We start from the raw sequence: 16,956 nt of genomic DNA, 5'->3' as shown, positions 1-16,956 counted from the left end.
TAACATTATTTTCTGCATTCTCACTAACATGAAGATGTCAAACTCATACTGTGGTTTAAATGTATGCCATCCCAAGAGATGCCTTCAAGACATAAACCATCTGAATCAGAACACACTATTTCCACAAATGGGATTCAGCTCTGTGTTAGTGAGTGCACAGCTTCCACAACTGTATTTTATGATGTACAGCAAAAATACAATAGCAAATGCTAACTTTTAGCACATTACTCCATCAAAGTAAAAGGCATTATAGTGCATTTCATTAACCTCTCTTATGGATATTCTGACATAAATAAACCAACACTGGTCAATTAAATCATGGTGCACAATTTTCTAACTACTATACATACTGAAAAGAATATTTGTCAAGCAGAAAGAGATAAACGGTTGGCCTCTAGTTGTTTTCAAAGCCCCAGCTTTAGCTCTCTCCAAGATCTTGCCTCTGAACTACTGGAGAAATAAAGCTGCATGCAAGAATATAGTCACAGGACTGAAGGTCTAACCTGGACCCAGATTCTTTGTGTATGTCACCAAATCCTCCATAGTCTCTACCACCTCTGCTACAGTTAGGTATTCCAAAATTCCTTTACAGACACGGATGATTTTACGGACCTGGGGGGAAAAAAACATTTCAGCATTTATTAGATCAAGCTATAATACAATAAATTAGAAATATTTATTACTGAAACATAACAGGTGCAGCATTTGGTAGCATAATTTAGAGAAAAGTATGTGGTTTGTAATGTTGAATAAGCTGCTCACCATTGGATTACTCAAGAAAGCCTCATTAGCCAAAATCAACATATCTGTATTTAGAAATGCAAATCCTGCTTCTAACAATTTCCAACTGTATGACGACAAAGAATAACAGAGAAGTAGTAGTAAAATGGTGAGGAAGTGTATTTAACTATCATGGCACTAGAGAAAATGCGGTCAGCTTGAAGACAAGCATAGTTTCAAGTTTATTATTGCTATTCAACTGGTAAAAAATGAAATCACCTAAGCCAACCTATATCAGAGTAGCATACTCCAAAGTCTACCCTATGAATGATTACCCATTAGGCAGTTTTGCACATGCAGAACACAATATACAATATCCTTTTTTGAAGGGCAGATCCAATTTCTTAAGTCTTCCAAAAAACAATGCACATTTGAAGAGAGGTATTTATTCTCCTTTTACTTCAATATAGATTCTGTACACTTTAGTTTAATACTCTGTTAATCCATACTCGGTTTTTAACTGCTTTTTAAAAGATTCACATCAACATGTATAAGTAATTCTTCTACCACATACTTCAGAGCATGGAAAAACAGACAGATCCCATGGCACCATGAAATCTTATTTTAGAGGATGTAACTTTGAAAGTAGTGCTTGTGGTGGATTCAAATCTAACTCCAAGTGTTGATAAGTCTGAAATTATGCTTCTAGAAATTGTCCTCAAAAACAGTAGCTCACAATTACCGCTAAAACTAAGGTAGAACATTAGAACAAGGGCTCTCTTGAAAGTGGTTGGGAACATGCTAGATTTGTGAAAATCAAATCCAGAGTCAAATATGTGTGTCTTGTTGAACTTGGGTATGTCACAGCTGAGGTTGAGAGCTTCTAAAAAAGTTTAACTTAAAAAAAAACTGAATCCTCTTCTTGAGCATTGGATCTATAGTTGGAATAGGTGGACATGCTCATAACTCTTTGTGGTACGGATTATAATCACCTGCAAGAATATATGTGATCGCTAGTGCCACAAAGTAATTCCAAGCATTAGTGTCATCTCAGGATATCATGATAAGAACAGTTTCAGTAATCAGTGAGTTAACAGTGAAGCAGCAACACTGGTACTGGAGTGCTCACATACCATGGGAAGGAAAGCATATGGAGACTCTGCAGGTTGAAAAGTAGGATATAGGTAAACATTGTAAGCAGCAGCAATTTTTCCTCAACCAAATGGGATATGTTTATCTTAACTTCATTCCCTCTTAAAGGCATGACGCTAGTCGTTAGAAAACAGGAGATACCATACTCCTAAGAAGGGGAAACATGGTCACAAATGTGAAGCAACCCAATTGGTTCCATTACTAACACCATATACACAAACATACACAAGATGAAGCAGAGGCCTCAATCTCATATTAGCTTTCATCTATGGGTTTACATAAGGTTCTGAGTGCCATTTTTTTCAGGGTGAGGGGGGGCGGAGATGAGGGGGATTAAGAAATACACAAAAACCTTTAGGTAACAAAGAAGCATGAAAAGGCTTTTCCTGGCAGGAAGATAGGCACAAAGAATGCTTTCAATCTATCCAAACAGAGTCCTTGTCACAGAATGAATTTTGGGAAGTGCTGTAAATTAGCAAATGTAAATTAAGTGGGTGTTTGAGATAACATGATACTGATATATAGAAGATGATGTTATTGGTACTAAGACACCTACCTCTGCCTCATCAAACGTCAGAAGCAAGTCTGATGTACCAGAGAGGATGCCTCTTGATCCATCAATGAGATAATCACGAGCAGGTACTGAATAAGGATCTGCTTGTAGCATCTGGGCTGCCTGGACAAGTTTAGTGCAGGCATTCTCCACTCTGTGTGGAGCAATAAGATTCAGCCATTAATACTTACTCTGCATACTCTGCCAGAAGTGAACAGATGTGTAAACTTATAGGGGGTTGAAATCTCATTATTTGTAACTATCAAAACACAGCAAGCAAACTGTTTATCCATCCCAATACACACACTTATGGTTTAAATATGCAAATATAAATATTTACACATCACTGGTGAAGTCAGCCTTTGTCTTTAGAGCAAGATATACAAGTTAACAACACTGAGGCTACAGGTTAGAGACACTGACATGAGTCACAAAATACCCTTTTAGTTCCAACAAGCCAGGAGGTTGGGTAGCAGGGAGTTTTTCCAACAGGATCATAGAGTAAAAGTAATCACTGTGCAACATCCTGGCATTTGCATTATGTTCTATTAATGTCAACAGGCAAATGCATCAATAGGTAATTAATCACAGCTGTAAGTTAAGATAACAAAAGGACATTTTGTGAAAAGTATTGAGGCTCCTCAGATCCTCATTTGTTAATGAAGAAGCTTTCCAGCTCTTTAATATATATTACTACTTGTGCACGTCAATATCATGTGAATAGGCATATGGTTTGAATCTCGTATCTCTCAACTTCTGATACCAAGTCTAAGAGAGAAGATCCCAAATGCAGAATGTCTGAGTGTTATTATAACCCTTAACTCAACACAGTTTTAAAATTAATATTAAACTAATTGTATCCAGCTATTTGAAATGCAGTCCTAAAGAAAACTATTTTGAGTTAAGGAGTTAACCCTGTTTCAGTTATCAATTTCTTTTTCACTTTTCACAAATGTCGTATTCTTTGAACAAGTCAATCAGAAGCTTTCTGGTAGCAGAGCAAAAGCTTGCTTTCCAGCCAAACTCTAAAGCTTTAAACACAAGTTCAAACTAAGCAACTGTTAATTTGGCCGCTCATATCTGGAGAGTATCCTGGCATGCAGATTAGCAAGCAAGCATCTGCTCTGCCATCATTTTGTTGCAGGACAAAGCTATCAATGGAATGTTTTGCCAAGTTTAACTCATTGATCAAACAGTATTCATATCTTCTATGTTCACATTTCCCTGAGCATTCATGGAAACAGAAGCATTTGAAGTGGTGCTTCTTAGTGTGAATACAGGCATTTGTATAGGTGTGCATATATTTTCATGCTCACATAAACACCTTTTGTATATTTATTTATATTTATTCCCACCAAGTAAATATTTGACAAAACCAAAAATCAATTGTAAAATTTTCTTAACAGCTTAAAAAACTAGCTTCCAGCTTCTTCTTTCTCCACAATAATTGTGCTATAAGCTATCACAGCTGGGCACCAACACCAAACAGCACAATTCTGAATACTTGTCACTGAACAGAAGTTAGGAATTTATATTAGATTTGCAGAAGTGGGGAAAAGTTAACACACACACCCTGAAATTGGGGCATGGGGAGAGAAGGAAGCAGAAGACATTACGTATCAGGTGCGGTGGGATAGACTACGAGGGGCTGAAGGAGTAGAATTAACAATTTTAAAACTGTTCCCTCCCTATAAAGTACCACAATTCTCCACTACTCCTGTACTCAGGTGTGTGCCTACAGGGAGCCAGTTGAATAAGTAAGATTATAGAGTTGTCTGTAGTTAGCTAGGTTCAGCAAGGAAAGCAATTGAAAAGCAATAGTATATTTATAAGACAAGGAACATTAAGAGACTGTTAAAGAGGAAACTGAATGGTAACATGACAGAAATAAAGCTAGTACCAAAGTTTGTTTGCAACCAAAAAGCATTCAAGTGTACTAACAAAAAACTCTAAGATGTCCTGTCTTCTTTCTACATTCGCACACAGAGGAAGAAAGCCTCCTTAGGGCTGTGTATGCAGAGGTGCCCAGGCAGCGTGCACTGTGAGAGCAGTGAGTAGGAGCCAACCACACAACTTCCCCACAGATCCCTTCTTCCTGTCTCCTGGGGGGCAGGGATCCTAGGGGGTCATGTTGAGGATGCACTTCACTCCCCCACAGCTGGCAGCAGCGAGGCTGGGGGATGTGTGTGCTTTTCTTCTAAAACCTACATTTTATGTCAAAACAGACAAAAATAAATAAAAATACAGCTAAATAAAATCCTCTTCACTGAACATCCCATTCCAGTTTGACAGCCCTGGACACTGATGTCCTAATTATCCTCAGAACAGGTGCGCATGGGCCTTTTCCTGCAAACGTGATTCAACCTAGAGGTGGAGAACCCAGTTCTCAGATTAGATGTCAGTTCAGCATAAAGCCGTCTCACATTGCCATCATTCTACTGAGACAGCCACGAAAGGAGCTAAGTATGCAGTTTATGTACTCAGGTGTTCCTTATGGGCACCTGAGCACCATCAGTAGCACCATCAGAGTTAGGAAATGGTGGGTGGTAGCATTTTCCCACTGTGCAACACATTCTTAGAGCTAGAGTATTGACGGGGTGGAGGCAAGAGGGGGGACTGCTCACCCCTCCTTGGGTCTGTGCACTGGAGTGTGGATACTAGAGCCCTAGGTTTGAGCACAGGTCAGAAAATCCTTAACCAAGGGTTAAAATGCAGTGTAGATGCTAATGCCCATGGTTCCCTGATACAGGTCAATTGACTTGAGTCCCACTAGCCCTAGATTAACACTGATGTGTAGACATACCTTCACATGCCTAATGGACACTGCTGGCCAAATAGAGTACAAACTGGAGTACATGACGTACACATGTCCAAGTGTATTCCACCATTGGTGCAAGTACTTGAAGATCACAGATCCCTTCAGTGTTTGAAGCTCACAAAAGGAAGAGTCAGGACATCAAGATTACAAGACTTATCCGCCCCAGCTACCCACTTTTAGGGTCCTATAAAAAGCTTCAAACAAAGTATTGTTAAAGTGACCCACTCTAGCTTTTTGGGTAATCATTGCCGACCTAGTAACAGATACAATTTCAGATGCAGGACCTTCCTGGAGATACGACACTGATTATGTTACTCATGGGTTTTCCTCCATTTTCTGGCTTTCTCCCACAAGACAGTTAAGTACAGCGCAGGACATAGATTCTCCTTACACTGATCTTAGTGTTATCCATCAATTCTATCTTAAGCGATCCTTGAATAAAGTTCAGTCAAACATGAAACTCTTACTACACCAGTTCTGAGCTAAACCAAGATTTACTACAGAGAAACTGAATCATGATACCTAACTTTCTTCATACTGACCAGAGTTCCTCCTAATAAGCATTTAGACATAGTGCTGAGAGCAGTGAAATCTTTGAAAATTGACTAATCCATCCTGTATTCCTGACCCCACTAAGAAATAAAACATAATACTTTAAAAAGTTGTGTCAGAACAATACAAGACTTTCAGCCAGTGGTTCCCCTGAGTAGACTCAAATGGGCCTTATCACAAGATGTAGTCTACAATGAAACATCTGGTCAGTTCATCAGGGGCAATATTGACAATTGAGTAAGAAAATCCATTAAGACTAACAAGAGTCAGAAAACAGGAATGATCTGGTCTCCACTATGTAAAATGTCGTTGTAGCTTTCAGTCCAACATACTTCACTAAAGTTAGTTTCCCACTGCTGGAAGCAGTTAAACTTTTTTCTTTTCAGCCACACTAAGAAAGGCATTAAACAGGTCACCTATCCACCCAAATCAAAATAATAGGCTCAAAACTGCTGGATTTGCACTATGGAATTTCATGGTCATTTGTATAAAAGTTCCAATGCAGGTCGGGCTGTATTTCCCATTTGTGAACAACTGATGTAAAAGTAAAACCTCTTTAAATCTTCATGTCTTAAAGATTCAGCATGTGAATGGAATGTCTTAGCTACAATGTAGTTTTCATTTAAAAACCATTTAGACGATTTAGAGGTGGATTTGTGTTTTAATTGTATAAAGCCCAGTTTAGTGAAATGTTCCACACCATTACCTCTCAAAATACTGCAACTTCAGAATATGTGCCTCTGCCTGCAGGACTGTGGTTTTTGTAAAAGAACAAAATAATTTATTGCCCAATTTAAAAAAATTAGTTTGAGTTGAAAGACATGCAAAAAAAAAAAAAACACAATCACACTACTCAATTGCTTTTTTCCTCCAACCGGATCTATATGTAGTATGTTAAAAAAAATTGAACAAAAGTTAACTGCTAGATTTGGATTCAACCAGAGAACACAAAGCTTTTAAGCTACAAAAACATTCAAATGTTAGGTTTCAGAGTAGCAGCCGTGTTAGTCTGCATCCGCAAAAAGAACAGGAGTACTTGTGGCACCTTAGAGACTAACAAATTTATTAGAGCATAAGCTTTCGTGGATGCATCCGAAGTGGGCTATAGTCCACGAAAGCTTATGCTCTAATAAATTTGTTAGTCTCTAAAGTGCCACAAGTACTCCTGTTCTTTATTCAAATGTTATTGGCTAAAGACAACTCTCTCATATCTTATGGTCTTATTTTGTAAAAAGACAAATTGATATAGAGGATCCATAATTATCTAGACAAGATTAATTACTAGGCCAACAAAAGTTTCAGGTAGGTAGATTGTGGGTAGGTGTAAAGGACAAAAAAATGTTTAGAAACGCTTTTTTTTATGCTTAACGCTATATAAATAGTTAAGTAACGAACTAATTTACAACTTATGATTCAGTTTATTTTCTCCCACACAGTAAAATTATTGGGGGACTAGAGGGAAGACCGTAGGCTAAGATTTTGTCAACACCAATCCGGGTGGAGGAGAGGGATCTATTTTTTACATCTAGTGTTTAGGTTTCTTATTCTTTTCTGGAACATTTTGAGAGCAGTTTCCCCTCAACCTATATTAATGTCAGTTTATACATTCTGTAAAGCAAAAATACTAATCTGACACTTCTCTGCTAACATCAAGGCTATTTTCGGAAGGGGGGGTTGGTTCATTTTAATATACAAAATGCATGCTAATGACAATAATTTGAAATGGAAAAGCCACTATACAGAAAATGGTAGCTCTAGAAATCTAACTGCCAGACTTGTCAGCTCACCTCTGCTGTAACACCAGGCAGCAACACCACATTTATAGACCAGATTAATTATATATAAATATATTTTGATACTCTTGTTTTAGACATGAGCAGAACGTTAGGATGACTTGTGATGTAATTGGATCCATGTGTGTCAAAATGTCTATTTTTTAAACACCAGAGCCAATCCTTAATTTTAAATGCCACACAAAAGCTCAGTTGCTAAAGATAAAGTTTAATTACTGCAGGTGTGCCGATATATCTTTCTCATGTTTTATTCTGTGATTTACTTCCCTTCTGGTACAATTATTTCATATTACATTTCATTACAGTCAATGACATTTGCATCATTCTGTTGGAATTACTGACATTAGAGCAGTGTCAAGCTTTTCCCATCATTAAAAAAGTGTTAAAAGGACTCTTGGCAATCAATTATCATTTCTTCAGAAACTAGTTTCCATAAGTGCACAGGGTACACTTGCAATTTATAGAAACAGTGACATTTACCACAAGGAACACAATGTAAAGTTGACCAACAGCAATTTAGTTAGTAGAGTGGAGGTTTTCCAACATATTGTCAAACTGCTGTCAAGTTAGTGATAAATTTAAAACATTCAAATATTTTAAATAGAATACCCCATACTGAACAGCTATTTAAACCTAAAATCAAGCAGGACACAAGCCTGAAAATTAAACTCCGTTTGTTGAATGCTAGATAACTCCTCAATGTTTCCAAAATGCTCTATAAAAGTGCTGCATGAAAGTACCTTCTGAATCCTTTCCAGGTTTGGTAGTATATGGAAAAAACACATATACAAACAATGGTTCAATGAAATTCTGTAGTCACGTGCGTGTTTGCTCAAATTTTACAATTCATATTCTGTAACATGACCTCAAATAACCGATCAAACTTTATTTCCCACAGGCACCTCTTCTGAAGTGTTTTATTTGCAAGCTGCTCGTTATAGCAGCAAGAGTCAGTCTTAATATATCATTTTACAGCGGCTCTCATCCCAAAGGATCCCATGTGAAACTTAAATTACACCCAATGATCTCTTTATCCACCTCCGATATGGAATAGGGCAATTGATTGATAGTATGTAGGAACAAAACAATAGGTCAGGGCAGGAAGTTAACACTCAAGTTATTTTTGAAAATTTAATCCAAAATTATTTAGGCTGCTAAATCTCACTTTCAAAAGTATCTTGGAAGTTAGGAGCCTTTGAAAATTCTACCCTTTGTCCAAATGAAACTAATTATTTAAGTGCCATTCAGCTAGGACACAAGATTCAGAGACTCTTCTCTTGTCGTCATTAAAATTCCCATGGCACTCCTCATCATGACCTTTTTGGGTCTCACAAAATATGGCACCTCCAACAAGACGGATCCGTTTAACATCATAAAAGGCATTCCTCAATACCAACTATGATGGAAGTGTGCCACCTATTTACCCTAATTCACTAGTAGCACTGCCTACAACAGACTGAGCAGGAGATCTGCAAGGAGTATCTCTAGCTCAAGTATAGATTTGGCCTAACCAATCTGATAGGGTCACAGCGCAAGTTAGAGTGGCTACACATTTTCCACAAAAAAGCTCCAAGTTTCCTGAACTGAACTGAATGATTATCCCCTGGCACTATGATGAAGGGCTACAGCATAGAACCTTATGATAAATCATTAGGAGAAGAAGATATTCAGTAAGTGAAAGATACTGTATTTCAGATACTAAAATGTAGTTGCAGTAAACTCTTCACGACAAGGAGCATTTCTTCATTCCTGAAAGTATCTAACATACTTTCAACATTGTTTAAATGACAGTAACAATTTCTTGCAAGGTCTTAAATTTCTACAGTTTTTCCATTATCACACAAAAAAGTCAGGTCACTTTACTGATAAAAGCATTTTTGTTATTAACAAGAGAATAAAATGTAAGAGCCCTCTCTGCTGCAAATTCTGGGGCACAACAGTAGTAAAAACTAATCATTTTTCAGTATACGGTTCCAATATAAGTAATTAAGGAACAGTTATTTAACTACATAGGTATTTATGTGAAACACTATCCTCTATTTTACTACCATTAGTAAGTGTGCCAAAGCAAAGCTAGCCATGTGAAAAGATATTAAAATAGTTCATAACCCATCCACATGGATATCATTTGTGGTAGCTAGTTTGTAACTCAAGAAAAATAACTAGGGCTTTCAAGCGATTAAATAAATGGTATTCTAATATTGTTTAACAGTGCGATTAAGCGTGTTTAATTTTTTAAAATAATTTGGGGGTTTTCTATATTTTCAAATATAGGGTCAGGGCTGGGGGCTCTGGCCTGCTCCAGCCCCCCTGCCGCCAATGCCTCCTGCCCCACCCACAGGTATGTTATTAATACCTAAAAAAAAAAAAAACCATTAATTTTGCTTTCAGTTAATTACAGGCATTAACTGCAATTAATTGACAGCCCTAAAAATAACCCAAATTACATAACTGATATATTTGTACTTATTATACTGCATACCAGTGCTTATAAAAAATGGTGGTTCTATGGAAGTCTGCATATTTATAATGACAATTTTTATGTTCCGACATTAAATTCTTTAGATTCTGTAAAGAATCAGGAACACAATTGTAGTGGAATAATTAACTCTCTGGAGGTCTTAGGTATCACACCAATATTCAACGTCAGATATGTATATCAGTTAAGCATGCACTCCTGTTATCAAGGTTTTACTTTTGGCCTTGCAACAGAATAAGGTCTATAATAAAAGCTGTGAATATACTTTTAGCCACTGTTATGATCTAATCAAATTAACAAATGCCCAAAAGAACTTGTGAGACCCACACTGTCTCTTAAAGAAATGTGATTTAATGGTGCCTATTTAACCAGCAAAAGTAAACTCTGTATTCTAGACTTCAGCATAGTTAGTTACTAACTTTTGTGGGCAGTACATGTTATTTTCTTACAAGCAAAAGATAAGGGAATACAATACAGTTGAGATAGCACAAGTTAAGTTACAGTAGGTATACATCATTATGAAGATTATATGTTTTTGTTATTTTAAAAATCACAATCATTTTGCTCATTTTTCCCTAAACACTTCAGATATTTAAGATACAGGCAATAAACAGTTTCATTTCTTTTAACTTTTATTCTAACGAACCACACTTCTGTGGACTACACTTGTTTTTGAAACCATAGTGATTAAAATACATTTATTGGCTTCAGTTACAAATACCTATTCAGTATTACTTTAACATCAGCAAATTTGTTTTCAAAATGAGCCATGTTGGTCACTATAATCATGACCAAAGTTAACTGACAACACAACAATTTTTGAAGAAAGCTACAGATGTAGAATGTGTTTTGTACAATACGAAGTTGTGTTATCGTTTCTCTGTCAGTAGACCACGTAAAAGAAGAAAATCTAGAAGTTTTTCACCTACTTTGCAAGCAAATTTTAAGACAAGGGAACAAGATTATTCACCCTGTACTGCTTTATTTTGTGCTCCCAATTAGAAAAAAAGTGACCATCTTCTATTTTACGTATGTATTGATGCTACTTCCATTTCCTCCCCCAGCTTGGCAGCCCCTCAAAAATATCAAAACAGCAAAACGCAGAGGACATATCAAAATCATTAAAATACACTGAAGAAAGGATTTGGCCAGAAAGTTGTACTGTAATCATTACTTTATAAAAAATTATATTTTAGCACCAACCAAATATTGTTCTGGCAAAATACATAAATAATCTCTCCAACCACCACCTCTCGGAGTAAGTTAAGATTACTTATGTGGGCAGGGGTCCATTAATTATGCAGCTTTATTCAGTGCACTGACAGCTTAGGCCCCTTTCGCAAATATACAGATTTTTTTATGTCCATTTAAAAAAGACTTGGGTAAGTCTGATACCTGATTTGAATCCATTTTTTACTTCTGTTCCCAGCTGGAATAATCATCATCTACATGAACAAACATTTCAGAGATAAAATATAAAAGCCCAATCTTGTACAAGTACACTGTTTTGCTAACTGTTTTGATATTTGGCAAAATACTTATTTTTAAAAATGAATTTGTTCAGGGTTGACTGCTTAGATATCCTTCATAAAACTTCCAACACAATTCCGCTTCAGTCTAACATATACTGACTTAATGACTGATACTTAAATGTTTCCACAAAGCAGTGCTGGCTCACTAAATTCCAGTAAAGTTATTAATTTCTTCCATCTGCTTCTCCCATCCTTCTCCTAAATAAAGAGCATCAACTAAACCATGGCTTCACTTTATTATGTATACATCTTGGACAGCAAAAGGCAACAAAATAAACCATTTTGCATAACTCTTAAGGAGCAGCAATATAAAAAAATTGCTGCCTCCAAAAGAATAAACATAGCCCTGCCATGCATGTAAATCTTCACAAAGTTTATCTTAGAAAATTATTCAAAAATGTTTCTCTTTGAGAACCATTCTGTTTCTCCCCTTCCTCCCCCCACTCACAGTACTCATTTGTTTAGTATTTGGTTCAGTGGTTTCCGGTTCTGGTTCTTGAGCATCCTCTCTCTCTCTCTCGCTTCTCTCCCCCCCTCCCCCTCCCCCTCTCTCTCTCTCAAAAGAGAGCATTAGGATATTCAGTGACTTAGCATGTGCCAGCAGAAATTACTAATAAAGAAAACTGAATTCACAGGGGGTGGCTGGGTAAGGGATGTTTTTTCAATGAGAGTTTGTCATTTGACATGACAGGTGTGGCAGTTTAATGACCGCTAAAAAGTGATGTTTCATTTTTAAGACTCAAGGCCACAGAGGAGAAAATCATTTGTCTTCAGTACTGAGCCATGAACTTAATTAGAAGTGCCAGTCCGTTAGTTTTTAGGGGTCTTAAAAAATATTTCCAAGTCGTGTTATGCAGCAACTGGCTATACATTCACTGACATACTCCTCCTCCAGCCAAAAGAATGGAAAACACTTATGGGGAGAACAGCACTAAATGTTAGAAAAAGCCCTTTAGCACAGCTTAATACGGGATGCATGGAGAAATACCGTGTACCCTCCATCAGAGTCCCTCCAGAGGGAAAGAAAGGTACCATGGGGTGGGGGGGAGCGAAAGGGGGAAGCTACCCATACAAGCAAAGGCTGGCAAAGTAGCTACCTCTGGCAGAGATTTGGCATCTGGCTACTCCTGTTAGCAAAAGCCTACAATCTTTCTGTCTAAGGGCAGGCCGACAGTACAGCCAGGATCTATTCTACACTCTGAGATCGATCCACCGGTGGTCGATTTAGCAGGTCTAGTGAAGAACCACCAAATCGACAGCAGATTGCTCTCCAGTTGACCCCTGTACTCTACCCCGGACAAGAAGAATAACGTAAGTCGACGGGAGAGTGTAGACCCCGCAGTAACTTGATCTAAGGTATGTCCAATCCAGCTACCTTATTCACGTAGCTGGAGTTGCGTAACGTAGGTTGACTTACCACAGTAGTGTAAACATAGCCCAAGCAAGTAAATGAGACCAGGGAAGTAAAAGGCATATTAAAATAAAGGCCATTAAAAATAAAACTCCCCTCCCCCTCACTGTAAAGAAACATTTACTTCTAGATCAGGGGTAGGCAACCTATGGCATGCGTGCCAAAGGCGGTACACGAGCTGATTTTCAGTGGCACTCACACACCCAGGACTGCATTTTAATTTAATTTTAAATGAAGCTTCTTAAACATTTTTAAAACCTTATTTACTTTACATACAACAATAGTTTAGTTATATATATTATAGACTTCTAGAAAGAGACATTCTAAAAACGTTAAAATGTATTACTGGCACGTGAACCCTTACATCAGAGTTAATAAATGAAGACTCGGCACGCCACTTCTGAAAGATTGACGACCCCTGTTCTAGATGTAGGTTCCTGTACCTATGGCAGACATTTTGAATATGTTGATAAACTTACTTGATAAAGGCTGGTGGCATGTCCCTTTTCAAAATCTGGTCTTCGGTTGTCTGCACTGTTTCTTTTCCAACCTGTATGAAAAATACAAGAGTCATATTTAACTCCTCAGCTTTGGAGTTTCAGTTTAATGCTTACATCAATCAGACCATATACCAACAAAAGGAACTACCCTGTTTCCCCGAAAATAAGACAGTGTCTTATATTAATTTTTGCTCCCAAAGATGCGCTAGGTCTTATTTTCAGGGGATGTCTTATTTTTCAGAAATGAAAAATGCCTTATTATCGGTGGATGCCTTATTATCGGGGAGGTCTTATTATCGGGGGGATGCCTTATATTACAACGAGAGGCAAAACTGTAAGTAGGCCTTATTTTCGGAGGATGTCTTATTTTCGGGGAAACAGGGTAGTAACTGACAAGCCCTTTTATTAGTTTTGGTAATGTTTGTATAGAGTTTTGAATATGTAAAGCATTATATAGGTGCTAAGTAGTAGAATTTTTAAAGTTCACTCTTTCTGGAAAGCATTAAATTCATGAACAATAAACTGCTTGTTAATCACTGTACAAGTTTTGTGGAGTGCAGTATGGTAATGTTCCCCGTACAGATCTGGTCAAATTAATAATACCAATAAAAACGTTGCTTTCCAATATTGCTACAGTCAAGTTTTGAGGAAACAATTCTCGCTACTGCTGAAAGACAATTTTTTTTTTAAACAGGTAATATGCATTTTGAGAACACCAACTGCAGCACTGAGCCATAAAAATAAAGTATCTAATCATTTTTATAATGCAAATTACATGAGTTGAACATTTAGTCTTATAGCAATCTTATTTATGGATTTGTGGGCTTACACTTATGTGAGCATGAGTATATGCTAAATGAGAGCACTTTTTTAAAGTGCATATTAATAGCCAAATAAAACTGGTCACTGCATCTTTAGTGTAAGTACACCAACATTACCTTGGTGCTACTCACGTTACCGTGTATTACGAATAAATGCATTTTATGTCCTGTGTAACATCTCTACTAAATCTAGAGTTACCATCCGTTTGTATTTCCCCGGAATGTCTGGCTTTTGTGTCTTTAAATAGCCATCTGGGAGGAATTGGTAACAAGGTTAAAAGGTCTGGGATTTTTCCCCCTTTCCTCCCTCCCTCCCTTCCATGCAGAGTGCAGCGTGGTGATTGGGCGGCTGGGCCTGATTGAGCCGTTCTCATTGGCCTCCAGCAGCCAGAGCCCCTCCCCTGCTCCCCCCCTGCTGCCTGCAGCCCGGCAGTGTGTTTTGCCTACAGTGGAGCCAGCATCTGACCAGCATGGGCATAGTAAGGGGAGTCCCAGGGGGCAGTCAGGGAGCAGGGGGAGGGTTGGATAGGCCTGTCTGGGGTGGGGGTGTGAATGAGGGGGGCGACAGGTTATATTCTTTTGTGGTGCCCGAGCTCCAGCAATATCCAGGGCCGGGGGCCTGGCTCCAGCAATATTTGGCGCTGGGTCTCTCCCCCGGCCCTGCCTGGAGCGGGCCCCAGCCTCCACCTGCCACCTCCCCTCCGCACGTCCTCCCCCCACGGGTCCCCCCGCCCCCGGAGGAAAGAAAGCAGCGCACCCCTCTTCCCTGCCTGCTTGTGCACATTCCTACCCTGCTCCAGGCAGCAACTGCTGTCTGCTGCCCCAGGGTCCTAGTGCCCCCCAGCCACTAATGATAAGGCAGGCTGCCCTTACCCTACCCTTCCACCCTAGCCCTGAGCCTCTCCAATGCAACAAACCCCTCATCCCCCTGCACCCTTATCCTCTGCCCCAGCCCTGAGCCCCCTCCTGCATCATGAACCCCTCATCCTCAGACCCAGAGCCCTCACCCCTGCACCCTCTCCTATCCCCAAACTCTGTCCCAAACCCCCTCCCCCTTCCCACACACCCCCTCCTGCCCTCAAACTCCCTCCCAAAACCTGAGCCCCCTCCCTTTGCACCGCCTCCCACTCCCAAACTCCATCCTAGAGCCTGCACCCCTCACCCCCTCCTGCACACCCACCCCCTGCCCCAGCCCAGAGCCTGCACCAGCACCCAAACTCTATCCCAGAGCCTGCACCCTGCACCCCTCCTGCACCGTAATCCCTAGCCCAGGACCTGCACCCCAGACCTCCTCCCCTCACCCAACCCCCCCTCCCAGAGCCTCAGGCAGGTTGGGGGAGCGGGTTCTGGGCACCATTAAAATTTCTACAAACCTGCCACCCATGGGGGCAGTCAGGGTGGGGGGTTCTGAGGAGGGAAGTCAGGAGGTGGGAAGTGGGAGGGAGTGGATGGGACAGGGTGGAGGCAGGGCTAGGGTGGGGCTTCCCCCCCCCAGTGTCTTCTTTTTTGATTGTGGAAATATGGTAACCCTACTAAATCTCAATGCAGAAACATAGAAGAAGCTAGTTTGTATCTTCTTCCTACAGAAATTGTTAGAAAAAAATCATCATTATACAATTATGTAAGAAAAGAGAAGGAACTTTATATCCCCAATAAGCTTTGCAGGCTTACCAATAAAATGTGAATCAGAAAGGCAGCTCCAAGGTAAAAAACAAACAAAACAAATCTCTCTTCTACCCTTCAACCTGACTTGCCTATTAGAAAATGTAATTAACTACAGGAAGAACACACACACACACACACACACACACACACACACACACACAAAATAGACTATCCTCAGGCAAAGTAATGGTGCACAAGTTTCCTCTTATAGTTAATAATGATGGGACTAAATGAAGATCAGGGTAACAACATTCACTGTTTTCATACACAATAGCTCTTGTGTTACACAAGTCTTTCAAATCAGCAGCTGGTTCTCTGTGGTCTATGAGATCATAAACTTGACAGAGTCTTTCCAGTTGCATTGTTCACTGTATTTTCCAGATGAATAAACCATTCAGCAAGGCCCGGGGAAGCAGAAGATCTTTAACCCAGACACTAATTTATATTAAGTGCTTCCAGGGTGCCTGAGCTACACACAAGACAACATTGTATCCTAATTTTTACTGTAACAAGTATGTTTTAACATACAACCATTAAACTGAAGAGGTTTGCCCGAGTTACACTCCCAGACCAGAGAGATGTTAAAGCTGTCGCATTTTATTAAATCTTTTGTCAGAATCCGTAAGACACACACAGAGCTTGCATAAGCCTCAATGCTTGAGTGTCTTCCAGGAGTACAAGCTACACCCTGCTCATCAGCACTGTCCCTCTTTGACCTCTTCAGTACAGTTCTAAACTTTACAGGGACAAGACATAGGAAAATATAGGCCTGACATTTTCTAGTTCTTACACCAAAAAACAGTCCACGTTTACTAGAGTTACCATACGTCCAGTTTTTCCCCGGACATGTCCGGCTTTTCGGCAATCAACCCCCCGTCCGGGGGGAATTGCCAAAAAGCCGAACATGTCCGGGAAAAATACCGGCCGGGCACTTCCTCTCCCGCGGCTGCTCTACTCCTC

At 39.4% G+C, this 16,956-nt stretch overlaps 1 protein-coding gene across 4 annotated transcripts in view; it reads right to left on the bottom strand.

Annotated features, from left to right (window-relative positions):
• VCL (vinculin) overlaps positions 1-16,956 on the bottom strand; it is a 111,099-nt gene that overhangs the window by 49,834 nt on the left and 44,309 nt on the right. For all 4 annotated transcript variants that reach the window (XM_034777600.1, XM_034777602.1, XM_034777601.1 and 1 more), the window contains exons 2-4: positions 13,490-13,560; positions 2,429-2,579; positions 504-612 (exon numbers count right to left, since the gene is read on the bottom strand). In XM_034777600.1, coding sequence (XP_034633491.1) covers positions 504-612; positions 2,429-2,579; positions 13,490-13,560 — 331 coding nt within the window. The remainder of the gene's footprint in view (positions 1-503; positions 613-2,428; positions 2,580-13,489; positions 13,561-16,956) is intronic.

This window comes from Trachemys scripta, chromosome 7 (genome assembly GCF_013100865.1).
Source record: "Trachemys scripta elegans isolate TJP31775 chromosome 7, CAS_Tse_1.0, whole genome shotgun sequence".
Lineage (NCBI taxonomy): Eukaryota > Metazoa > Chordata > Testudines > Emydidae > Trachemys > Trachemys scripta.
The sequence above is the reverse complement of the archived record's forward strand: the minus strand, read 5'-3'. Positions and strand labels throughout refer to the sequence as shown.